General features: G+C 44.9%; 1 protein-coding gene across 6 annotated transcripts in view; it reads left to right on the plus strand.

Moving 5' to 3' along the window:
• VPS45 (vacuolar protein sorting 45 homolog) overlaps nt 1-25,557 on the plus strand; it is a 29,111-nt gene extending 3,554 nt beyond the window's left edge. Inside the window, exons 6-17 of one of the 6 annotated variants that reach the window (XR_007506705.1) lie at nt 227-364; nt 772-882; nt 2,211-2,345; nt 2,714-2,827; nt 3,536-3,703; nt 7,256-7,414; nt 8,199-8,306; nt 8,626-8,747; nt 15,569-15,700; nt 21,970-23,018; nt 23,403-24,041; nt 24,943-25,557. Coding sequence is in view for 2 of the 6 variants with exons in the window: in XM_049805606.1 (XP_049661563.1) it covers nt 227-364; nt 772-882; nt 2,211-2,345; nt 2,714-2,827; nt 3,536-3,703; nt 7,256-7,414; nt 8,199-8,306; nt 8,626-8,747; nt 15,569-15,700; nt 24,943-25,030 (1,275 nt within the window). In the remaining 4 variants the exon portion in view is untranslated. The other 5 variants (XR_007506704.1, XR_007506703.1, XR_007506706.1 and 2 more) reach the window with 5 other exon arrangements.
• The last annotated feature ends 489 nt before the right edge of the window (nt 25,558-26,046 follow it).

Consider the following 26,046-nt stretch of genomic DNA (forward strand, 5'->3'; position numbering starts at 1 on the left):
GCCCAGCAGGCAGACTGCTGCTGAGGGTCCATAAGGGGGGACCTGATCCTTACGAGGAACTGGCAAGGGGTGGAATACTGGGGGATCTGGATTGTGGCCTCTGGTGTACCTGCTCCTTCAGTCAAACTATAGTTTACTGTAAGACTTTAAGACTTAGAAATAAGACTTTATGTGAGAAGGAGTTTGGGGATGGTGCATCCATGCTAGATGCAGCCTTTCCTTCCAGGGTCGCAGCTGGGATCCAGCTCAGCTGTCCCGGACAACTCAAGGGCTGACTGCTCTGCTTTTGTCTCTGAAGAAATGCCCCATGATTCGGTACCAGCTCTCCTCTGAGTCGGCAAAGAGGCTTGCTGAATGTGTGAAGGTATGGTGAGAGCCTACAGCGGTGTTAAATAAGCTTGGCAATGTACTTAAATTTTGTTTAATTTATTTACATATTGATCCATTTGAGAGAAATACCCTTTTTCAGATGATTCATGTAAATTCTGTTATGTACTTTGTTGCACGACTTTGGGCAGGTCACATCCTTCATCTTAGCCTGCTTCCAACCAGAGAGCAGGTGAAGAACTGTATTGCCTGTGAGTGTCATAAATTGCAGTAGGTTACCTGGTGCCTTTTGTATTATGTCTTCAATAGCAGTGTAGACTAAGGTAGCAGCACAACTTATTTTTCACCAGCTCTTCACTTTTTCTTCACCTGTATCCAAACTAAGAGAAAACATTTTCTGGGTATACATAAGATCAAGTGGTTTTTCTTTCCTTTTCTCAACAGCAAGTAATCACTAAAGAGTACGAGCTGTTTGACTTTCGGCGCACTGAGGTTCCTCCTTTACTTCTTATTCTGGACCGGTCTGACGATGCCATCACCCCACTTCTGAACCAGGTGAATCATCTCGCAGTTGTGCAAGGGCTGAGATAGGAATGCAAGTTCTGGAAGTGCACAGAGCCCTGTGGCGGTAGCAGCAAGTTGGAGTTCACACCCTGGTAGGGCATGGTTTATATCTGAAAGGTAAAAAGTACTGCCTCCCGCCCCAGTTCTTTTTCAATTCCCTCTTTTTTCTTGTGGCCCGATTTTTCAGACAGTTGAGCACAGACTGTGTGTGCTGGCTTCCGTGGCAGATGTAGCCAGCACCCTGGCAAACCAGGCCACTTGCACTTCTGTGAGACACACTTCACATTTGGAGTCCTCGTGTCTTGGCAGTGTCCTTTCCAAGGGTTTATTTGTATAGGCTCTTTGGCAGCCCACTTACACAGTTATTGAGTGATCTTGCAGTGGTGTATTTCTTACTATGTAGCTATTGTGATTTTTTTGTTTGTTTGCTGTGCTGCAGCTTCTGGCAGAATATGTTTGTCTCCTTTCATTTCTGTGGGGTACACTTAGACACAGGTGAGTCTGGTGATCAGGCAATGGCTGGAGCTGCAGCCAGGCTACCGTAACAGCAGCCAGCCCTTCTGTAACGCTGGGGTGTAGGAGCTAGTGGTGATACTTGTATTCTTGGAGTGATCTGACAGTCAGAAACCCGGCTCACATGTGGTTTGTAGATTTAAGGACTGCACTCAGCACAGGGCACCAAAAGCATTACCTGCTATAACAGAGGATTTCTATCTGGAAGAGAGATTGACATGAATGTAAATGGAGTGTTGGGCATGTTGGTGCTCTGATCAGCTTTCAGTTTTCTCTCTAGGTTAATATTAGTCTTCCCAGGATAAACATAGTAACTCACTGATGTGCAGAAACACACTCCTACTGCTGCATAAGAAGCAAAGGAGCACGTAGGAAATTGTACAGTTTGTAACTGTGGAACCTCTGCAGCCAAAAATACATGTCACTTCACAGGCAGAGGAGGAGGAGATAATGGTGGCAAACAGAACTGTTTGAACAGGAATATTAATTCCCATTGCTCTTCTTTTAGAGAGTTGTGTCTTTTGAACATACCTACAGTAAGCACCCTGGAAAGGGGTGGGTTTCCTCTGTGTTTATACCAGCACCTCTCACCATGGGATGCCCATCTGATTATAAGAGAAGTAATATTTATTTCTTATTGTAACGTTCTGGCAAAAGTTTGAGAAATGGACACTTTGAATTCGCTGTGTGTTACTAGAGGAATATAAACTGGCTTTGAGTTTAGCCTGAAATCCATTAATTTTCCAATGCTGTTTGTTATCGTACTAAGGTCATAATTTGCCTTTCTGTTTCACCATCCTTGTTAGTGGACATACCAGGCTATGGTTCACGAATTGCTGGGGATTAACAACAACCGCATCGACCTCTCTCGGGTACCGGGGATAAGCAAGGATCTCCGAGAGGTGGTCTTGTCTGCCGAGAATGACGAGTTCTACGCCAATGTAGGTATCTCAGTGGGATCTTCAGGAGTAGCTGAATTCGGGTATCAGGTTCTGCTCTTTGTTTTGCCATGGGAAAGGAACTTTCCAATGACTTTGAGCATTGGGGTGGTGATGTACTGTATAGCTTATGCAGGTGGTGCAAATCAGTGTGTAGTGCAAGTAGCAACCTACATGAAGTAGCGTGTCCATTTTATAGTTTTAAATAAAACCTGGGCCAGTTGCAGAGCTGCTTGCTTGAGCTTGGGTCTCAGGGAGACTATGTGCAACAGCACTTCAGTGTTTTGGGCACAGAGTGCCACCTTGTTCCAGTTGTGTCAAGACTCATGTTAGAACGGCTTTCTCTCAGATCCCTGTCTTGTTCCATGCAGAACATGTACCTGAACTTTGCAGAGATTGGCAGTAACATCAAGAATCTTATGGAGGATTTCCAGAGGAGGAAACCTAAGGAGCAGCAGAAGCTGGAATCCATAGCAGATATGAAGGTATAGACAATCCACACATAATTGACTGAATTTTTAAATCCCATCTGTTGCAGGATAGTGCAGATCACTACTCTCTGTACACTGACAGTCTGCACTACCAGTACCAACAGTTCAGATCTCTGTGGTATGCTAGTTTTGTGGAGCGGGAACCTCCTTTTTGCACTGTGTTCATTACAGTGGTTCTTCACCGAAGGCTAGATGCTTCGGTAGGCCGTTCTGCACCACTGCAGCGTGGGCTGCAAGCTTGTTTGTTCTGACTGTTCCCTCAGCTGCTGCTTAGTTAGATCGTGCTGGAGTCCCAAAGCCCTACAATTGAATCAGTATGCTCTGGTTTAAGTACTTGGTTTACTCCAATATGGCTGTGTGGACTTTATATGTGAGCTGGGTCACTTAGCAACAGCTCAGAACACGGGCTATTAATTCAGTCACTGCTCAAGATCTAAAGAATCCTGGCGATGTCTTTGGAGATACTTTCTGTATCCTTTTGTTTTAAGAGTAAATAAAAAGTACATCCCTTCCAGAAATCTCTTGGTAGTTGGAGAAAGCCTATGGGCTCCTGGGATTGAGGTGCCCAGTCATCCATACACCCGCACTGGTCTTGCTTATACTGATGCAAATTAGTTTGTACAGTTTATCACTGGGTTGCACACATCCATTGTCTCTTGCTTTTCTTTTGAAGAACCAGTTGCTTTGGTTTCCCCATTGCAGGCATTTGTGGAGAATTACCCGCAGTTCAAGAAGATGTCAGGCACAGTATCGAAGCACGTGACAGTAGTGGGAGAGCTCTCTCGACTGGTTGGTGAGCAGAACCTGCTGGAGGTGTCTGAAGTAGAGCAGGAACTGGCCTGCCAGAATGACCATTCCAGTGCTCTTCAGGTACCTCAGGCTCAAAACCTAACCTTGATCCTTTGAATCTAGGTGGTGTGATCCTGTAACTCCCATGTCGATCGAAGTTTGATACTGAAAGTCAGTGGGAGTTCTGCATGCAGATATCCTGCAGGGTTGGGACATTAGATGTTAGAATTACTCCTCTCCTCCCCATTCAGTTCAGACGGGGGTGAGTCATAGTTAATAACTGGCTTGAGAAGCATCTTTGCAAATTCTGTCTTCACATTTCACAATACAACATTCCTTCATTATATGCAGTCAGTTGGCTTCTGGCAGGCTGCCTGTGCAGGCACCAGTAAGGAAAAAAAGACTTGGACCCCCATGTAGAAGCTTGTTGTATTTGTTGGGGAGGAGAAGAAATGGAATCCATGAAATTGTCTAAATCAGACTATTCATTGAGGTGCTGGCTTTTACCTTTTTTTTAAAAAAAAAAAAAAAAGCGGAAAGCCTCTTAGATAAAAGATTTCTTTGGCAAAGAGGACTGAAAAAGCCTAAGTGAGACTTCTGTTATAGCTGAGTATAGACTGAAGTTCTGACCCCATGCTGGCTTCTTGGATCCTATGACCTGACCTAGTATCTGACAGTATGTCAACAGTGATGAATTGTGACTGCTGACTATTCAGAGAAAATAGCAGTATTGTTGCGTGTGGCTGTATTACAGTAGAGTTCAACCAGCAACTCAGTATTAAAAAACGATTCCTTAATTTTTTATAGCTAAGGTAGAAGTTACACCATATAATGGACTCCTTTACACAATACTGGAGAAGCAGTTTGACTAGAAAATAAAGATAAGCATCTTCAACAGATTTGAAATACATGTCTTCTTTGCCTCTGTTATTCTGTGCTCCAAGTGGGTGGCTAGGAGATAATATTAGATTCTTCAAGTACTGTAATCTATTACCAGATCCTGAGCTGATGTGAATCAGTATAGGCCTGCTGAAGTCATCACAGCTATATAGATTGGCGAGCATATAGTTATGATTTGATAGCTTGTATTTGGTAGAATTCAGCTGACTTAAGTATTGAAGTGGGAATGTAGCCATAAAATGCATTTGTTGAAAACAGCCTCTGAGGTTCTCTTGCTATATCATTGTTTCTAGATCAAGATTTTGCAGTTTAAAAGTTAAGTATTTGAGTTCTAATCCATCAGCCCATTGTGTCTGTGCTGTGATCTGTTATTTCTGATATTAACACAGCACAGAGCATTAGTGTTGACCGTTGGGTGCTTGGCATTGGAGACCATTTTGGAAAATGTTGGTCTACTTTTTATAAAGGTATCTCAGATTCATTGAAGAAAGGGATGATGTGAACTTCTGGTGATGGTGCCGTTGCATTACCAGCTCTGCAGTTCAGAGAGTATGTGGCAGTGCTGGAAAGTGGACAGAGATGCAGGCAGGTCAGCTCTCACCGAGTGCCACACTGTCATGGCAGGATGGTTACTGGAGTTCACCTTGGTGCTAATTCAGGTCTTAGTCTGCACTAACTAGGTATTTCTGCAGTTTTTAAGGCAGAAAAGCTGCCTGCAGTTTGCTTACAGCCACATGCCCGAAGGGCTTTATCATATTTCTAACAGCTGAGACCGACTGGAAAAGATGTAGCAGCTAGGAAATAAATGCAAAACTATGAAACTGGTATCTTTCTACATGAGAGATCAGTATCTCTTTAGCTGCACTGCCCCAGGCTGTTCTCTGTTGCAGTCTCCTAATGGCAGTGAAGGGCCAAGGCCACAGAAACAATGAAGAATAAGCCAGTGCACGAAATAAAGGCAGAATTGTTCTCCCACTGATGTAACTTCAGCAATTGTTAATTTCTCAGTGGCCTAGGGCCCCTGAGTACAGTATATTTTGGTTATTCTTCCCCTGGTCTCTTATTAATCCTGACATAGTACATGAGCCTTCAGAGATGAATGGGAGGTTTTGAATCCCATCTCCTTAGATGGACAATAGCTTTTCTGTTTTACATGCTTCCTGCTTATATAGGCATTGGCACTGCGCTGCCAGCACAGGATCAAAAATCTTGCAAGCAAACGTCTCTGTGGGACTCTGTCCCTGCCCTCACAGGAGAATTCCTGACCTTACCAGGGTTAATGGTAAACTCCTGTTGATCCTCCTCAAAGCCAGGATTTTATCCTGTATTTTTGTAACTAGTCAGCATCAGTCAAACAAATTAAAGCAAATATAGCTGAATCGCTGTGGTGAATAACAACAGTTTCACAACACTGTTTCACAGCTGTTCACTGAACGTTTCCATGTTGCCTACCTGTATTGGGAGCGTGGCAGAATCTCGCAAAGATATGCTGGGACTTTTGGAGTGTTTGAAGGTCATGTACGCTTACAGAGTGGAAAATATCATAACTCTCTTGGAACTGCCATTTCTGCAACTGTAAAACTGGCAGCTCCTCTGCTCCCATGCATTTGAGCTAATACAGGCTGATTGTTTTGCTTTAATGTTCAGCACAGGGAGAATTTCAGACTTTGCTGTGTCCTAAAGCATCTGTCCAGCCCTAACCAGATGTCTGCAAACACATCTGGTAGTTGATGCCTGTTCTTTGAGATCCATCTCAAAGCTCGGAGTTAAGAAGCTTATTACTCCCACTGCTCACCTAAGCTACCAACTTGGCTCTCGTGTTTGTTCTGTTAACTCCATTATCTCAGCTCTGTGACTCGACACAATGACTGAGAGGTTGCAGAGAGGAAATAAGTGCTTTTTGTTGTAATGAGGAGTAGCACTTATATGCCCAATTGTCAACTTACACAAGCAATTACAGCCTGCCTGCGATCCCTGGAGGGTCAATGGCATGGACCGGGGATTCTGAAACTTTTCTGGAAAGGGTCTGTACTTTAACAGGCAGCCTGTTTGGGGCATGCACCCTTTATATTTACAATGGTATCATGTTCTTTTCAGCAGAAAAAGTAATGATCTGCATATTAGAAGTAATAACTGTGTTTATCTCCAGTGCTGTAATCCTCTTTTCCTTTTTGTGCTTTAATTCTTTTCCTCCTTTGCTTCCAAATGCTTGATACTTGCTCCTCCACTTCTCACATCCAAAGGTTATCTGAGACTTTGATGCTTCTGCCCCGCACCTTCCAAAAGAAAACAGAATTGTCCTAGCTCTTTTGTCTTGACAGTCAGTATTACAATGGAACCTGTCAACCAGTTCTGGCTCTACTCATGTTGGAAAGGGACAGGCAGAGGTTAAAAGTTTCTGTAAGTGCCTGTTGATGCCCTCCTTTAGGGGAGGCATATGGTAACCTGAGCTCACCCTACAGCATGTTATGGAAAGTTAAGAATGGACAACTGAATTGGGTTATAAATTCCCAGCTTCATGAAAAGACCCAAAAGCAACATGCGCTCCATTGTACTCCTATAAATCTAACCGCAGAGCACATAAGAAGCTGGGCTCTGTTGCTTATGACACAATTTAATTCTGTTGCATTCTTCCTGCATGCAATTTTGTTGCTAGGCAGTGGGCTTGATACTGGTCTGATTTAATGTCCTTTGAAGGCCTCTCCACTAATACTGCTCCCTATCTTGCTGCAGAATGTGCGACGTCTCCTGCAGAACCCCAAGGTGACAGAGTTTGACGCTGCCCGGCTGGTGATGCTTTATGCCCTGCACTATGAGCGGCACAGCAGCAATAGCCTGCCAGGGTTGATCACAGATCTCAAGAACAGGGGTGTGTCAGAGAAATACCGAAAGGTAATGGCAGCATTTCTCCTTCAGCTGGATGAACAAGTGGGATAGAAGGGCACAGAGGTGGCAAATCAGCGTTAATTGGTGTAAAGCTTGCCTGCTTTAGTTTAGCACAATGCTTTTTGTGGAATTGGCGCCGCACTTTGCGAAAAGAACCCTGAGCTTGGCTGGGGCCTGCAGGTGTTACTTTAAAAGGCATAACTAATCACTTAATTTCCATTTCCAAAATCAGTGATATTATGAAGGATTGAATAAAGCAGAGATGGCAGGCTTGTCAGGAGTCTGCTAGGACAGGTGTGTGGCATGTAAACAGGGCCTGGAACATGCTTCCTTTCTCCTTCCCCTCTTCCTCCCCACCCCTTTTCCCCCATCTCCTGCTGAATAGGCAATAGTTGCAGCAAAGGGCTTCTGGAGACTGTAAAAGGAGCTTGGCTGGGAGGCAGAGGGTGGCAGTGCTTGGCAAATGTAGTGAGCAGCTGGAGAGGAGGTGGAGAAGCAGGATGATGTCACATTGTATGGAAGACCTGCTATCACTGCAGCAGACTATGGAAATGAAAGCCTCTCTCCTTATGCAGGCAGTGTCACAGCAGACTGATTTGCTTGGTGGCTATGGGGAATACTTCTTCTCTTCCCCCTCGCCTCTCTCCATGCTGCATTATCTGCTTGGGCTCAATCTCCTTGATGCCTTGGTCATCATTGCAGTACCTCTACTGAGCCTATCTAGACAAAAACTGCTTGGAAGCTGGTTTCCCAGGTTAATAGGACTCTGGTTTTGCCTCTCTCTGTACAGCTAGTGTCTGCTGTTGTGGAGTATGGAGGGAAACGGGTCCGGGGCAGTGACCTGTTCAATCCCAAGGATGCTGTAGCCATCACCAAACAATTCCTCAAAGGACTGAAGGTATGGATCTGCCACAGATGAAATAATGACAGTTTTGGTCAAAGTTACAGTTACAGAGCAGGACTCATGTGCAGTGCAGTGCAACTTGTCATGGATTTCAGAGGTTTAATAGTAAGTGCATTGGACTTTAGGGCATAATTCTCATTGAAAACAGTGGGAGTTAGTTGCTGAAAAGCCTCTCTAAATCTGGACTTCAGTGGTTAACACTTGATGTATCCATCAGATGATGATGCTCCTTTTATGTGCCTTTGCTGATCTTCTCTCTTAGCTTGCTGCCTTGCTGTATTAATTCATAACAAGAGTTTCTCTTGTACTGTAGGGTGTTGAGAATGTGTATACGCAACACCAGCCTCTTCTTCACGAAACACTAGATCAGCTCATCAAAGGAAAACTCAAGGACAGCCAGTACCCCTACCTGGGTCCCAACACTCTCCGTGACAGGTATGTGGGGCCTTTTAGGACAGAGCTTGGAAGTGAAACATATCTGCTCCTCCCAGTGCTGCCATTTGTTTGTTGTTTGCCTGTAGATGAACAAAACTTCAGCTTGGCAGAGAAATGTCTTGATTGTGTAGGTCTTTCTTGTATCCTCAAGTAGGTGCCCTTGGAGGGGGCTATTAAGACTGAAGTATGGTTGTCTTTTCTTGCTGGCCGAGATGTGACATTCCCATTGTAAGGGCTCAGGTAAAGGATTAAGCCATTGCACCAAGCTGCCAGGACGTTCACATGATGGATTTCAACATGCCCCCTAACTTCACGCCATGCCATCTGGCGTTTATTTGTAGAGTACCAAAAATAGTCCAACTGCAAGCTCTCTCTTCTGAGCCAGTTACTATTCCTGATGAGAATGGGATCTTGCTGAATGTGGCTAATAACTGTAATTGAAAAGAACTCTGGCTGTCTGGTTCTGGCTGACTTTGCTGGAGCTAAGCTAATCTGTTGTCAATGAAGTCATTAAAGGTAAATGTGGGCCACAGAGTGAGGGCACTGAATCATTAGAGAGAAGATGGCATTCTGTACAGATCACTCCTTTCTTTGGTACTGCAGTTTCATTTCTGTAAATTAAGGTAAGCACTGGTTGGGTGTTCCTTATTCCTTCTAGCGGTGGTAGTCTTTGAGGAGAAAAGCCTGCTCTTGCTTTGCTTCCTTTGGGTGTTCTGTGATGAGATCACCACAGCAATTCTCTGAATCTTCTCCAATGTCTGTTAAATGTCCCAGGGTTCTGTGGAAGGTGTTCTACTTGCAGCATTAGAACAATCATCATTCCTTTCACATGCTGTGTATTATTGGCTTTTCATCAGCAACTGCTACATTTTTAGTGAAGCAGAAAATAAATTCCAAGTAGTAATTGTCAACAAACAAGGCGGCTGTTGCAGGGCAGTTTGGATCAAATGAAAACCACAGACTCGTTTGGAGCAGGAGAGAGAAGTAGACTTGGGGACCAAGGTTCAGCAGTGTCAAGTGGGTGGGAGGGGCAGAAGCATGTCAAAGAGTGAGTGCTCATGTCTGGCTCTCTTTGAGATGCACAGGCACACGGCTCTTCCTCCTTAGCCCTTGATCGATCTGATGAAAGCAAAACTGTATTTTGTAGGAGGAAAGCATCCAAATTCCATGCCAGGCTGACAGCAGGAGATATTAATAATTTTATTTATGAATAAGAAAGAATTAAAAAGTAATTTGTCATTTATAGTCAATTGTCTCACAAGAGACAATTTGTTTGTCTATGTCCCTGGTAGACTAAAAAAAAAAAAAATCTGCCTTGCTCCAGAGTTTTCCTTTAAAATAAAATGGTGGATTTTGGATAGGGTGGATGGGTGGTTTTAATAGGTGTGAAATATCAAGGACCCTAGCAACAGAAATGGTGTCCTCTCTGTCCTTGAAACCAGCTCTCGACTGAGATGGATTTCAGCCCAACAAAAAGAGGTTGACAGATGCGGTTTGTGGTAGATCTGAAATGAGACCTGCAGGACAGCAGTAACTGCATCCAGGCATCCCTGACCTGGGTTTGTTCTGAGCTAACTAGAAACAAGTGGTCTTCTGACCTTTATCTTCTCTTTTTCAGTTCCCACTTACATTTTCTTGAGCTGTGTTTCACTTAGATTCCTCTTTAAATGTTTCTGGGAAAGAGTACAGGAACCTGCTCCTGAGGATCCTACAAAGAACATGCAAATGATTTATTTGGGGGAGCATGAGAAAGGTTTAATTCCTACCTTGAACTGAAGGAAAACAGAAGTTGGATGAAGGGAAATGGAGTTTGCGTATCCCTCCCTTCTCTGCAGTGGCTACGGTCTTGTCCCTTAGCTAAAAGACAAGAATCCTGTAGTTTTGTTAAAGTAAATCTCAAAATGCAAAGGCAGAGCTTCCAAACTGTTCTCTCCCTTAAATTTCTCATGGTCTTCCTTTGGTCTGGGATTGTCCTTGGGACCGACAGTGGCTGTGTCCAACAGTGCTGCTGCTGGGTCAGATGTCTGCAAAATGATCAAAAGCGTAAGGGCACATGGTTGTTAGGGTTGTTTCCTGATGGGAATGGTAGATCATGTTGAGTTTAAGACATAGGAGCTATAGGAATGAGGGTTCGTAACTGACAAAAAATAGGCACCTAAATACTTTCATGCCTGGTCTTTACTTGCTGCATAAAATGGGGGCCACAGCACTGCTATCTCTCAAGTACGAATATTCAGTATCATGAAAATGGGGGCTCATCTAAAACTAGGTTTTAGGTACCAGGTTTGGAAGAAGAAGGCCCATTTGATGGTTTTCCCTTAGTGCCAAACCAATTGAGCGAGGAATTTAAATTTAATAACTTCACAAAACTTAGTCTAATAAATCACAGCCCAAGGCAAACTGGGCTACACTGTCTTCTTGCTTTCTGCTTTCAGAGGATGGTGTTACAGTGATTGGCAGGAGTTCAGCAAAAGGTCAGGGCGAAAGCCTTTGTATTTTTTGATCAAAGGGATGCAGTTGCTTGAACAGCAAAGAATTTGAAAGAATTCTTTTTAACTATTTCTTTCTGTATTAAACATTACACTGTTGCAAGGGAGGAAAAGGTCCTGGTCCAAATTCAGCTGTGGAAATTGGCAGCAGTGAAGGAAAGGGAATCTTTGCAAAACACTGAGCAAGGTTCCTAGGAGAGAGCAATAAGCAATTCTGCTTTCTTTTGCTTCTCCTCTCTTTCCTGCTGTGTTAAATATCATCCTTTTCTCGTATGCCATCAGCCTGCAGTCCCTTCTACCTTGCTGCTGGAAAGTACTAGCTAGAAAAGTTCCTAAGGCTTCTCCTGGTCACAGCAGTCTGCAGGAGCCCCAGCTGTGTTACATGCTATACAAAATGCCTCCTACAGTTTGTGACCCCTTCAGCATGCTCTGCTTACCAGGCTCTGCCAAAGCCTCCCCTTTGGGTGGAGCTTTTGCTTTGTTTATGCTTTGACCTGGGATTTTCTCTAATAGGGCATTTGTCCCAAGCAGACCAACTGGGCCTGATGGTGCTTACCTAAGATGGATAGCATCCACTTCTTACAACATCAAGTTTGTAATCGGACCACAAGACAGCTCTGTCACTGCTGCACTTCTTAAAACCAAACGTGGGTCCTCAGTGTTTTGCAGGAGCCAGGCAGCAGCCTATGAAATAGCAGTAGGAGAAGACACACTGCTCCCTGGGGATCCAGATGGGACTCAGCTCATTCCATGTCTCTCTCAAATTGCCACGATTACTTACCTGCTTATTGAAAAATCTTGGAAAGTTACTGTGTCTGAAAGCCCATCAAAGTTCAGACTTAAACGTGGAACATGAGAACTCACCGATACCATCTAGTTTAGAATATTCTATGACAGGACATGATCTTTCTCCCACTGATTTTGTTGAGGGGGAAGTTCCTGTTGACTGTTTGAGGAGAGGAAAAATTTGGAACCATTTAGAAATGTCTATAGCTGACACACATCTAAAGGGATGGATGAGGTATCTCCTTAGGCAGCGAACATAAAATCTCCTTTTTTTGGAAGCATGTGATGTGGAACCATTTGGCTGTATGCTTTTTCATCAGAGCTCACACATACTGCCCTGGATATTAGGGAAAGTAGTACTATTCCTAAATCATACATATTATCTAGTGTTTAGTATAGTTTGCTTTTCATGGATTGTTTTTTTAAGGCAAAACTCTGACTGTGTCCTTGTTCATTCAAGGAGGTTGCTTTTTCCTCCTGTCTGAGGTCTTTGAGCATTTAGCTGTTAAATTGGTAGTTAAGCCAAGGAGATACATAGCCACATCCACAAACTGGGTCTGAGGAGCGCAACAGCTGGAGCGAGTGTTGCTGTAGATTGCTTTCCCACTAACCCTATAACATTCTTGGAGTTTCTTCCTGTTCTGAAATTGCTTATTATTTGCCCTTGATATCAGTAATTCCCTGGGCACTTCACGAGAACACCAAGATCCTTTTGTTCTTTCTGTGGCTGTCTGCCTCTGCATGACTTAGCTCACTTGTGGTCTGTGAGAAATCTGCAGGTCAATGCCGGATGCTTTGAGCAAGGCACCTGAAGTGGGAGAGAGGCTGTAGTCCTGCCCCCACTACCCCATGCCAGGCTTAGTCCTTAACCCTAGGGTTGGGGTTAGGGTTAGGCTGGTGTCACGGTGACAGTGAAAGGTGATTGCAAATTTAAAGGCTGGTACATGTTAAAATATTACAGAGGAGCACATGAAAGCTAGCCACATGACTTCAGCATCTAAATTCCTTAGGTCTTTGATAGTTCCAACCAAAAATGCATATATGATGGTACCAGGAAACTGATCCTGTGGTTTTCAGTCTGCACAAGACTCCTTGGTAAGAAATTGCCTCATCTGTTTCTTTGTCGCTTCATTGATCCAGTTAGTAAGGTGACCTTAACCCTAAAGGTCCTAACTGTGTTACCGGACTTCGGGGAGATGCAGCTTTCTCAACCTAAAAGACATTCTCCCTAAGAAGCGAAGTATGGTGTGGCCTACTTGGCACATCTTTTACATGCATCGTGATAAAAGTGGGCTTGTAGAGATATTCGGTATACTTTTTCTGACAACTGACAGTGGCTTACCAGATTATTTCATTGCTGTGTCTCCCCTTCCCTTTGATTTCTCTCCCCAAAAGACTTGGGCACATTTGCATCTAGTTTCCAAAGCCGTATGCCTGACTGTAGCTAAAAAGACAAGGTACAGCACTCTTCTGTCCTCTGGGGCTGGCTCAGTGACTTGTGTTGTCACTAAGGTGCAAAAACCTCCGTCTGCCTCAGTGAGATGTTTGAACCTGCACAGCCTTAATGTGTGGTAGCTATATATAACCTGCTTATCTTAAGGCTGCAGTGCAGAAGATTTCACAGGCTGTTGCTGTGCAGGGGACAGAGTGTAGCTCAGCAGGGAGGGATGAGCACACCAAATCCTGGAGCTCTGGGAGGGAAGTGAAGACTTTCAGCACAGACTGCGTCACTGAAATCCTGAGGGCAGCACTGCCTGCACCACTGCTCCTGGCTGGAAGGGGTGAATCATGTGCAGGGTAAAACTCGCTGCTCTGTCCAGAGAGTGCAGGCGTAAGGCATCTAACATAGCACGTTCCACTATTGCTGACTGCTTACAAAGGATTCCACTTTGAGCCTTTTTCTTTCCGAGGAAGCTGTGCAGTAAATCACAGCTGGGAGTCTTGGCTATTATTAGAATTATTATAGTCCCCAAGGATAATGAATTGCATAGTACCTGCAGAAGAACTATATTGAATGCAACAACCTTTTTGGTGTTGAAATAGCAATGCTGTGTGTCACCAGAGGGTGTGCCTGAAATGATGGGGTTCCCATGTTCCAGGCATTGAGGCTGCAGTATTCCCTCTCCACCCTGCCAAGGGGGACTACCAGCACTTTCTAAAGCATCTCTGAAATCTCCTTTTGTCTGTCCAAATCATCTTACACAGACCTAACCCTAACTTCCTGAAAAGACTTATGATTTGGAAGGTTATTGGTAACGAAGATCACTTTGGGCAGGGGTGTGTGCTAATCTTTTCCATTAATTTTTCTTACCTTTCTGCATTCCCTCCAGGGGCAGGGAGGCAGTTGTGCGGATCTGGTGGCTTGTTCTGAGCCAGTGTCCCATCCTGACAGCAGAAGCAGTTTTGCTTTTGGTAGTACTGTCTGTTCAGTGATGCCAAGAAGGAAGTCCCTGTTGTTTGTCCTTCCGATGTGCGTGTTGCTCCTCTGGACAGTAACAGGTGTTGAGGGCTTTGCAGGTTGGCTTCTCAGCAGGGAGTAACCAGAGACACAAGAGTCTGGGTGCAATCTGGGGTCATCCCTCTCTCATGCTCCATTTGCTTTGTCACTGATCCAGAGCGTGCACAGAGTGAGCAGATGAATGCCTGCTGCTTCCACCACTGCAGCAAGCAGCCGTATTCTAGCAGAAGTACCTGCTTGGAAAGCAAAGATGAGTTTTGAGATGGCAACAGAAAGTCAGTTGTGTCGAGACTTGACTGCTCTGAATCAAGCGGATGACTGACAGGATGTGATCCACACCTTTTCACTGTAGATTCTGCAGAAATCATTGTCTCAGCCTGTAGATGGTGGCAGAGCTGATTTATGGGTTGCAAGCACTTTCTGCTGTCCTTGAGAGTGGAAAACTTAAGTGATTGGGGAGAGCGGTGCAAGGAAGGTGCAGCCTTCCTTTGAAAGCAGAATGTGCAGGGCATATGGCTGATTTTGTATTTTGTCGGATGAAGGCACTCCTCCTCCCCCTTTCCCCTCATGCTACTTCTCTGTAACATCCTGTATTTCTAGGCTGGCTAGGGAATGTAACCTCAGAGGTAAAGTCATGCACAAATCCCAGTAGTGCTGTAATCAGCCAGCAAAACTGCAGCTGATCTGTGCCCTTCAAACCAAGCCTGAGAGGTCTGAAGCACCACTGTTGTCCTCATTTGACTCCTGAATTGATCTTACTTTAACAGCCACAGCAGTGCCTCGATCATGCATTAAACATTGGCGTATGTGTCATGGTGGAGCTCCACGGGGATGCAGCGTGTGGGTGTTGCTGAGGAGGCTTTTAAGGACCGTTAGCACACTGTGTAAATGTTTAGGAGAGACAATGTTTTAAGAGCAATTTAATGGGCTACACATTGTTGTCAGTCTTGAGCCCAGCATGTCACAGAAATGAGACATGGTCTGGGGAGAGAAATCAGCAGGATCATTGCCTCAGCACCCATGAGCAGTACAGGATTTATCCTTGTGTTTTGTTTGATCCCATCTCAACATTTGCATCTTTATTGCAGGCCCCAAGATATTATTGTGTTCATCATTGGAGGGGCAACTTACGAAGAGGCACTGACTGTCTATAACCTTAACCGCACCAACCCGGGCGTCCGGATCGTCCTAGGTGGGACCACCATCCACAACACAAAAAGGTAATAATCATATTCTTTACTGTGGATTCTGTGTGTATAAAACTGCTGACATGAGCATGAATTTGTAACGCCCGAGGGATCTTCATCACGCAGTAAAACAGAGAAATGTGTGTAAGTGGTCCGAGCCTATCTCTGCTCATTATGGCTGAGGGACTTACTACCAAGCTGAAGGTTTAATGTGCATTCTACTGAATTCAAGGGCAGGGAAGTCTATGTGTATAGTTTTTCCTGCTTATAATTCACCACACACTCTTAATATGAATGAGAGGCCAGTGCAGCACGCAGGAATTCAAAACTGACTGTGGTCTCATTGCTCCTGTTGAAATCTGGAGCAACTGCATTTGATAGCAGTGAAGTTAATGTACCTATGATTAGAACTGAGTTCTATGATTACACTGCTAGCGGGCTCTCTGCCGCCCACAAGCCTGCAGAGTATTGGCTGTGTCTTTTGCATTTCTCCCTGGAGAATGGAGCTTTCATTATTGGTTTGCTGTACACTCCGAGTTGCCTTTCCTGGGAGGCCAGACATTTGTAACAGCTTAGGAGCACTGACCATGCTGATCTTCATTGATTTCCTAGGTCGCTGTCTCTGGGGTGTTCCAGCAGCTAACTGTCGGAGCTAGAAGGGCTCATGTCGGGCAATGCTGACGGTATTTCACGTCCCCTGCACTGAGCTGAGCAAGCCATTCCTAAGGGTCTTGGTCAGGATTTACAGAGTCAGATGGCTTCTACAGAAACCTGCAACTGCTTTGCTGTAGCTGGCCAAAAATTCCAGTCAATAGGGAACACCTGGTTTATTTTCTGTGAAATGTCTGGTTTATAAATACAAACAATGTTTCCTGAACCCAAATTATTCATCTGAGTATTTGAGCACAGGTGAAAATTTAGACCACATTGGGGATTGTTTCCTATCAGCATGGCTTGTTGCTAGCTAAGCAAAGAAGTGTGAATTCTTTCAATACATGCCTAGCTCCTTTCCGCCACGCTGTTCGGTCCCCATTCGTAATGCCACTGCCATGGCCAGGAGCCGATCGGTTATCAGAAGGACGATAACGTCAGGAATGTGACAGGTGACCAACATCTCTCCCATATGTTGCAGCAGGAAGCGTGGTGAAATCTAAGTCCTGGGAGAGAACCTGGTGGTGTCCAGCAGCTGCTCTGAGCTTGAAGGGAGCACCCTGCTCTGAGCTGGGGTGGAAGGAGAGCTTCAATGTTACCACCTAGGAACAGAAACAAAATGCAGTCCTGCAACAGGAAGCAAAAGTTATGCTTCTCAACATTTGGGATGAAATTTTCAGAGCTCACTAACAGCTTTGGGTGCCTCAGCGGTCTCCTGGAGTTCAGGAAACACACACGGTTAACACCACAGGCGTTGTGTGTCAGAAACACAGCTGTCAAGCACTTCATTGATCTAAGTTACTGACAGGTGGACTCAAGTGTAGCAAGCAGGCTAAAAAATGGCTTGGTTTTCAGACCATGTATGTGCACTGCTGCTGCATCAGAGTCCAGTGTGATATTTATAAAACCCCTTCCTTTTCATGCCTGTAAGGGATCTTCAGGCTCCAAAGCTTCCTGCACAGAAGCAGTAACAATTCTTTTGCAAGGAAATCCAGTGGCTCCTCTCATCACTTGCTCAGAAAAAAATGCCCAGACTCTCCAAATTCACAGTGCCCACTCTGAAACTTGGCCCTTACTTTAGCTTAATGTCACATGATTAGAAAGCTCCTGAACTGATGCTAGCCCAGAAGTAAATTGCTTTTATGAACTGGGTTACAAAGGCAAGTCTGTATTAGCCCACATATCGACCAATTCCTGCCCAAATTACCCAGCTTGCTGAACCTTCTGCTTTACAAAGTAGCCTTTGAACTAAATCCTGTTTTAGCCAAGCCTAGAAATAGTAAGAAAAAGAGATCAGCGGACATACTAGCCACTCTTTGACTGATAAAAAGAAAGAAGTAAATTGTCATCTTGCAAGGACACAAAAAAACCTGGTTCATATTCAGCCTTGCATCCACTGTAACCTTTTAGTCTACCAGTGCATTTTGAGGCTGATTTTGACATCTACCAACACGCCTGCATCAAACTTTTACAAGCATCTGTGCTGTGTACCTGGATGGTACTGTCATCATGCCACACTAAACACTAAAAACAGAGTAAGCAATGTGGAGATCTCTGGGATGGTACAGTTTTTCACACCATATTGGAGGTTGAGACCTGCCCTGAAAGTGTATCAGTGTAGCAGATTCAGCAAAAACTGTCGCTTGGCGGGGGGGGAACAGAGAAAACTCACCAGCAGTGTTTTGAGTAGGAGAAGGAAAGCAGTAGTGTGGGGAGCGGGAGGGGTGTGAGAAGATGGTTTGCGCTTTAGGTTGCCATCCCAGCTCTGCTCTTGACCTGTTAGGTGATGTTGGGCAACTTTCTCCTTTGTCTATATCACCAGAAGATGTCTGAGCGGGGACTGTCTCTCACTTCTGCTTTATGAAGTTCAAGATTTGCAGCTACATTGTTGGGTTCTGCTTCTTAGATTTGTGCTGTAATGAGCAATGTTAGCTAGTTAGGGCTTCTACCGTGACTACGTTTTGGCGCAGTCTCTGAATTATTTACAGAAAAACTAGGATACTCTATCAAAATTTGCATTTCAAAGAATGAAATGAAAAAAAAGAAAAAGAAAAAAAAACTAGCTGTTGCTTTTTAAGGGCTGACTACTACAAGGTCCTGTCTGGGAACTCCGGGATGAGGACTGCCAAGGGTCTCTAAAAATAGCCCTGCCCTGAATGATTTGCTTTTCCCTAGTGGCTTGAATAAGATTTCCTTACTGATGAGAGGCCACATTAATAATAATAAAAACTTAGAACTTTCAAGTCAGTAATCTTGAGCCCTTTTCAAGGGAAGACTGGTCTGCTTAGCTCCTGCATACAGAGGAGGAGCAGCGTGTGCAGTGGAGCAAGCCAACTCACTCAGGACACCTGAGAAATTACGAAGTTTCCTGTCCACTGAGTGTTAACCACAATTCTAGCCAAGTGTGTGAGGATCATGGGTATTTCAGCAAATACCCCGAGGTGTCTAATGTGAGGAAACCTAGATTTTCTTGTGTCCTAACTCCTCTAGTAATCCACTGGCCTTCCTTTAATGAACTCTTGCTTATTTCTGCTGGATTAGGGTTGGTATGTCACAATAAACAAGGAGATTTTTATATTAATGCGCTGAGCAGCCCATGTAAGCACACTAATCCTGTGCTTTCATTGTTCTTACCAGTCCAACTTAAATTGTGATCAACATCTGTGTTTATAGGATGGGGGATGGCTTAAGGGATATCCATCGTGCTTTTTTACGAAACAGGAGACAAACAAGCCTTTGGAGCTGGTTCTGTTGTTAGAGCTGTATATTTGTGGGAAGCTTATCTGTTTAAGAGACCATCTGTATTGTCCAATGAATATACTGTAAGTAGATGCTTTAAAGTGTGGGAATGAAAAATACTCTCTGGAGGGATGGAGAATACAACATTCTGTGTTTGCAAAGAGGGTCCCAAAGTGGGCATAGTATGTATCTGTTTAAAGTTTCCTTATGCTGCACAGTCAAGTCAAGGAGAATCTGTCGCTGTTGATCTTTATGGATTTATATCCATAGAGATGCTAAATAGGGGCAGGCATCTAATAACAGTGCTCATATGCTGAAAAGAGACACATAGTCTAAGGGATTCTTTATAAATAAATCAGGCTACAGAAGCTAACAGGCTCTGCTGTTGGAGTTTATTCCCGTCTGAAAAAATCCCAGTGGCTTTACAAGGTATGAGAAAATTTCTGTTTCTTGTATTCCATCCTCTAACAGATAAATCCATGTAGCACACCTATTCCTTGGCCTCTTTCCTGACATTACCCATGGACAGGTCAGTCAGTGATAGGGTTGGGAATGTGGCTTGGGTCTTCCATTCCTGCCTGCAACCACAAGTTGTGAGGAAAAAATGCATTAAAGCAGCAAGGGTGCTGAAAAGTCAAGTGCTGAAAGCCAGACAAATGCAGAAATCCAAAGATCAGAAAAACTCTTTGATTGTGCACACTCAGTTTTGCTGCAGATGAGGCCTTAAATCTGTCCCATCTCAGTTTACTTAGTTCTTTCTTTCTTTCCTCTGTTCCTGTTAACAGGCAACCCTTGTGCTGTTAAATCTAGGAGGGTATACAGATATGCGTTTGGTAAGGCTTTGGGATCCTTTGAGAAACACCAGGAGGGTGGAAAAAAATCTGTTGTTGTCAAGGAATTTTCAGCATTTTTCTAATCAAACCAGATTCGCTGCCTCTGTTACTTTTGAAATTTTGGCAGCCCTACTAAAAATACTTTTATTATGACTTGATTGTCAAAAAGGTAAAAAAGCCTTCCTGGATGTGTTTTCCTGCATGACGAACCTCAGCAACAGCTCGCTGCAGAGCTGTGCCCAGCGTATGAGAATTGAAATGCCACATCTGCCCACTTAATGCAGTTCTTCTACAGCGAGCTCATGCTGGGGACTCAGTCTGCAGCTACGCCATTGCACCTGGCCATGGGTTGAACCACTTGATAAATGAAGTCTGAGTGTAGAACTCCTGTCTGCTTTTTTCCCTGCAACATAATGAGCTGTAATGGAAGGGCTGGAAGGCTGGGGATTATTAATCATAGGTTCTTTAAAAAATACATATGTAATATGTATTTAAATTATGTTTATGGTGAAAGTGAGAGTTCTTTCTTGACTTGGTGCTATTCCTTAGCACTGACCATAGCAACATCTGTAATGACCTGCAGGAACTGGATGAATTTGGGCAAAACTGTGCTGGAGTTAAATCTCTGGGTTTTCAATTGCTCTCCATTCTTTAATTTAACATTGTGGAGGGTCATGGGCTCACACCAAAATGCAGAATGCAAAGAGATCTTAGGCATTAGGGCAGGGAGAGAAAAGCCAGGAACATAATTACTGGACTTTGAATTGTAGAATTCGGAGAGCCTAATGTGGCCAGCAGCACCTCCTAGCTGCTCCCCTTCTCTGGGCTGAAAGCTGGAAAGAAGTGACTCTGGCTTCCCCCGCTTCCTAAAGAAAACTTGAAGTGAGGGAGCCGATTCCTTGCTGTTGGCAAACAGTTTTACCACCAGTCGCACGGGCAACAAGCTCCCTTCTTTTCTGGCACACGCAAATGGATTTCAAAGAAGTTCTGCTGGGTTTGGGGGAGAAAGGGTTAAAAAGTGATCAATAATCGGCTAAAAATGGAAGACCAAGACCAGGAGGAACATATGGCACGTGGGGCTGACTCATCCAGAGCACAGGTTAAGCACAAACCTGCTGTGACTAATCCAAGGGGATATCTAGCCTGACCCACTTACCCAGTTACAGTAATAGCCTGGTTGTGCCAAACATGGCTGCGGTGTGCTTAGCCAGTGGAGCCTGGTCACTGGATACCTGTGCCTCTGGGAGAAGTGTTTGGACCAGCTGCAGTTCCTCCTTACTATGGAGTGAGGGAGGGTTTCGAGTAGAGCGGAGAGATCAGTTCAAATTCTCCTTGTGGTTTGATATTCGCACCCTGATCAGAGGCTTTCCCAGCCAGAGCTGAAGTCGCTGTGACCACTGCACTAGATGCTCACTGTTTCTCACAGGATCCTCAGGGTCCTGGGAAATAACAACAGCCACAGCATGGTGCATTTTTACTGTGCTCCACCTCACCCCTCTGCTGCAGGTGGGAGTTTGGCTCTTACATCAGCTGCACTCCAGATGGGGAGACCTTCTGTGCAGGAGCTGCTCAGAGGTGGTCACACTGCCCACTTTTAAGACCTTCCTGAAGTATAAAGTGACAACGTCTCGCTGCATCTCCCTGTCCACACACACACACTTTCTCTCCAGATAGGAAATAAACATGAGTCCCCTTTAAAAATAAAAGCAAGTCATTCTCTGTTAAGAACTCAGTCTGCCTGACTCTAATGCCTAAAAATAAAATGGGAGGAGGAACAGCTCCCTAGCTGTAATCACAGAGCTGAGTGACCATAGTGCAAGCAATGTTCCTGTACACCTCTTAATAAATCAGGCTGCTGCTCTCCCAGAATGCATATTTCTAAATGGTGTGGTGTTGAGATCTGGAAACTGGTACAGGCATTTGCATGAGATTTTATTTTTTTATTATTTTTTTTTAAAACCCTCAAAAGTCACAACCTGGGCAGGTAGACCTATTTTAGACCTGTTTTAGGGGAATCATATTTTTGTAGGATTTGTGGTATAGCCTTATTTTTATTTCTTTCTTTTTTTTTTTTTAAAGCGTTAATGTTCAGATAACTTGATCAGCATACTGAAGGAATGAGTCAACCTAGAAACGGGTAGCACTGTAGCGGATTGCCAGAGTAACCATCTTCCTGGTAACGTATCCTCATTAGATCTTACGTGGGAGCATTGCTGTGGTTTTGCACAGTATTCAGCTGCCTCCCAAACTGCACAGACCGACAGGTGTAAGTAACTGTGATGAAGTAATGCTAGTGGGCCAGAGCTTTGTTTTGTGGGCAGTCCTCACAGCTCTTTTGGCTTCAGAGAATTCTCATAGAGATGTCTAGGTATGTCATGTGAAGGTTCACTCACACCTGTCTTGCTCTGGTGTTGGTATTATAGCAGCACTCAGAGACCTGGCTGCTCAGGAGCTGTATCAGCACACAGCAGAAGACAGTCTGGTCCGTGTATACTCCAGACAAGGCCAGTCACATGAAAGATGGAGGTGGGGAGCAGCAGCGAAGGGCGGGAGTGAGCTGTGGCTTACTGGTGAAACTGGGACTAGCTCCAAGCTTCAGTCTTAGTCTAGCACTTACCTCTGTAGGCCATGCTCCCATTTGGCTTTTGCAGGCAGGAGTGCCGTATGAAAGCATATAGAAGCCTATAATCAAACAAAAACAATGCAAAGAACATTATTCTTTCAAAGGTTGGGGGTTTTTTTCCTCTTGAAAGGATTGAATCGGTCTCAAACCTTAACCCACTTTTAGACCTATTTAAACAACTGTGTTTCCAAGGTTTAGTCTCCCTTGCTCTGGTGTGTTTTGCTGGATTAGGCTCCGCTGTGCTTTGTGAAGCAGGGCTGAGATTGCCGGAGTGCAGATGTGATGCAGCTGACCTTGGTGCAGCTCCAACAAATACCAGTCTGTATGTACACCTACCTCTCAGCTTGCTGTGCATACCTGTCCACCCAGATAAGAAATGAATCTGTGCTCATGACAGGTGTAAGTCTGGAAACTGAAATGCCGTGGCATGTTTCAAGGATAAAATTGGCCTTTGAAGACTGCCTGGTGACAGAATGAGTGAAATTCATTTTGCAGACTCATCAAGGTAGAAATCATCTCTCTTGCCACCTAACTATGCAACCCCAGGCCTGCACGCAGCAGAAATTCTTTGCTGACAGAGTTGCCTCCACAGTGATCATGACTTCAGCCATGTCCATACAAGGCTTTTAAGACACACTGCAAGCATTCCAGAACAGGACTTTCCAAACTATCAAATGCTTAGCCTAACTTTGCTCCTAAAGACATAACAGGGCCTAAGTGGAAACAGATTTGGGCTGGGACTGAACAGTCTTGCAGAATCCGATTTCAGGATCTCAGGATCTGAACCAGAGCAAGACACAGAGCCCAGCCCTCCTGACTCCCAGACATTTTTGTTAACTGCTGCATGCTTGATCCCTGCTTCAACCTATTTTTCTTTTTCCCTTTGCAGTTGGCCAATGCCAGCCCTTGGCAGCTGATCACCACCTGACAATTTTTTTCTTGAGAAGCAGCTCACTTATTCAAATGTGTCTCTGAATGCGTTGTCTTTTGGTTTTTGTGTGGAACCATTGCTCTGGTGTGCAGTTGAGCCGTTCACTTGACTTTATAGGGCAAACTTGTGCATAAGTCTCAAACTGACAAGTTCCTTGGAGTCTAGCCCTCAAAATCCCTTAAGGTGTCTGGGAAAATCATACAGAGGAGAGACTGGGATGAAGCTGAGTGTGTGCTTAATATTTTACTGGGTTAAAACTTTCTTGAGATCCAACTGAATGAATGGTTAGTGCCCAGAGGTTTCCTGTGGCTCGTTATTTAGATCTGAATGTGGTCTAAAGAGGCTGGAAATTGGAGGTGAGGTCTTGCTGTGGATGTGAGCCCTGGGACGAGGCTGAGGAGGTGGGGCGTGAGGCACAAGCAGTGACCCAGGCTGCTCAAGGGGCTGCTTTCCAGAAAGCCCTGGCTGTGAAATGTCACAGATGCCTCAGCAGGAGGTTTCCACCCTGCCTCTTCCTGCCTTATCATCCACACAGGAAGACTGAGTGAGCAGAAAAACAAGCCTGAATGCTGGCCTTCCTGGCTTTGTTACTGAAAGGTGAGTGGGGCTACCACCACGGTGCAGATGCTGAACTGAGCCCATGAGGAGCTGCTGCCCTCATTCTGGAAGCCTTACCGTTTGTGGCACGGGGAGAAACAGGAGACCAGACAGGATGGAGTATTTAAGGTTGAATGGCCATGTTCAGTTAAGATGTTGACCTGGTGATCCATGCTGAGTGCTCCAGATTTTGGTCCCCAGGGCAGGTCGTTGCAGTCCCATAGCTTTGCACTTTGTTCTCCCTCATTGAATTAATCCTGGCTGGTGGGAGGATCTGTCACTGGAAAATGGGAGCTTTCTGCAAGGCTGCCATTCACTTATTTCCTCCTTGATTAGTGTCTCCTAGCTGTAGCTGTCCCAGTCTGAGGACATTTCCCCTTGCAAGCAGCTGGAGGAGTAGGTCAGTCAGAGGAGAATCCATCCACTCTGCCACTGTCCCTCAACTGCCATCTCTCAGGATGCTGCTTTTACATTGGAAGACATGAGTCCTGATCTGAGTGTCTCTGTCATGTGCCCCTTCAGGGACCATCAGTCCCTGACACTTCCTCGCTGCTGCCTCCTTGGAGAGGGAGCTGCTGGGTTTGACATGAGCCTGATGAGGGGAAGGAGCATCATCACCACTGGGACCAGGATCCCTGTTCTGGGTGGGGTTTTTTGTTGGATCCCATGCTGTTGTGAGCAGGTCTTCTCCTCTTTGCCACTGTAACCACATATGAAGGAGTGACGCTGTCCCGCCATCCTGGTGACACCAAGGGAGAAAACAGATGTTTTCATAGTGCTGAGGTTGTAGAACACTTGTTGGTTTTGTTCAAAGGCTTGAGGCCAGGCCATGTGGTTACTTTCTATCTGCATGAGTGGAAAGTTGCCCCTTGTCTCTGCTAACCTTACCTTTGCTTGGCAGCTTCCTTGAGGAAGTTACAGCTTCAGGGTTCCGTGGCCGAACTACCGAGAGCTCTCAAGTTACACCAAGGTCAAGCAGCAGACGGTAAATCTTGGAGAAACCCTGTCTCGCCCATCCGGAGCTTCCACGAACTGACACTACAGCTTTGGAGCAGAACTGGATGTTCCTGCACTGCACTGCTGCCGTAGCTTCCCCCGTCCATGCCAGGAACCTTAATGGGTGCAAGGAGCATCTGGGCAGTGAATGCTGGAGTTGGTGTCTGCCCTGATGAACCAGGACATGCCCCAAACTGCAGCACCCTCATTGTCTTCTCACAAACACAGCTCTGAATGGGACATGGCTGTGTAATTGGAATTGTAACCTGCAGGAGAGCCTGGGAAAAATGTTACTACAGAAGCACTGAGTCTCTGCAGCTCTGCCAGACTGTGGGAAGGCTGTGCTCTTAGTTGATTTGTCAAAACACATGGTATGACTCCCCTAATGAACATCTAACAATCCTGGTCCAGACTTCTGTGTGCATCTCTGGAAGGTGAAGCTGATGGGCACTAGAAGCCCTTTGCTCTGCTCAGTTGTCTGTATATTTTGAGTCCTATTAAATAACCCATTTTGACTGAACCTTTTGTCTGTTAAATGATTCCTAATACCCCTTTTGTAATGCCACTGAGCTATAACTACATTCTTAATCTTCTTTATTAACTTCTGTTTACCTTAAGAAACACAACTCCATTTCCCCTGGTTTTGGTCCCATGTTGTGAACTGGAAAAGTATTGTGATTCCTTTTTAACAATAAAAATAATTCTAGCAGTAATAAAACATGTTGGATTTGAAAAGAAACAAGAGAACTGTAATTGTGGAGCAGACCTGGGAGCAGAGGGGAGTGCTTGGCATCCTCCTAGGCATGGGTGCTGGACCAGAAAGTGCTCACTGCTTCCCCTACCCTGGCTTTGGGGAAGGTGGAGACAAGCAGGGGGAGAGCTGTAATCCCAGCCCCTGCCTCCTCCGAGGGTGCAGGCATCCAGGAGAAAAAAGCAGGCTCTCCGTACCTTCAAGGAGATTTTTCGGTTTTTAGTTTCCTTTTTTTTTAGGTACAGGAACTGTGAAAAG

Source organism: Accipiter gentilis, chromosome 7, assembly GCF_929443795.1.
Source record: "Accipiter gentilis chromosome 7, bAccGen1.1, whole genome shotgun sequence".
Lineage (NCBI taxonomy): Eukaryota > Metazoa > Chordata > Aves > Accipitriformes > Accipitridae > Astur > Astur gentilis.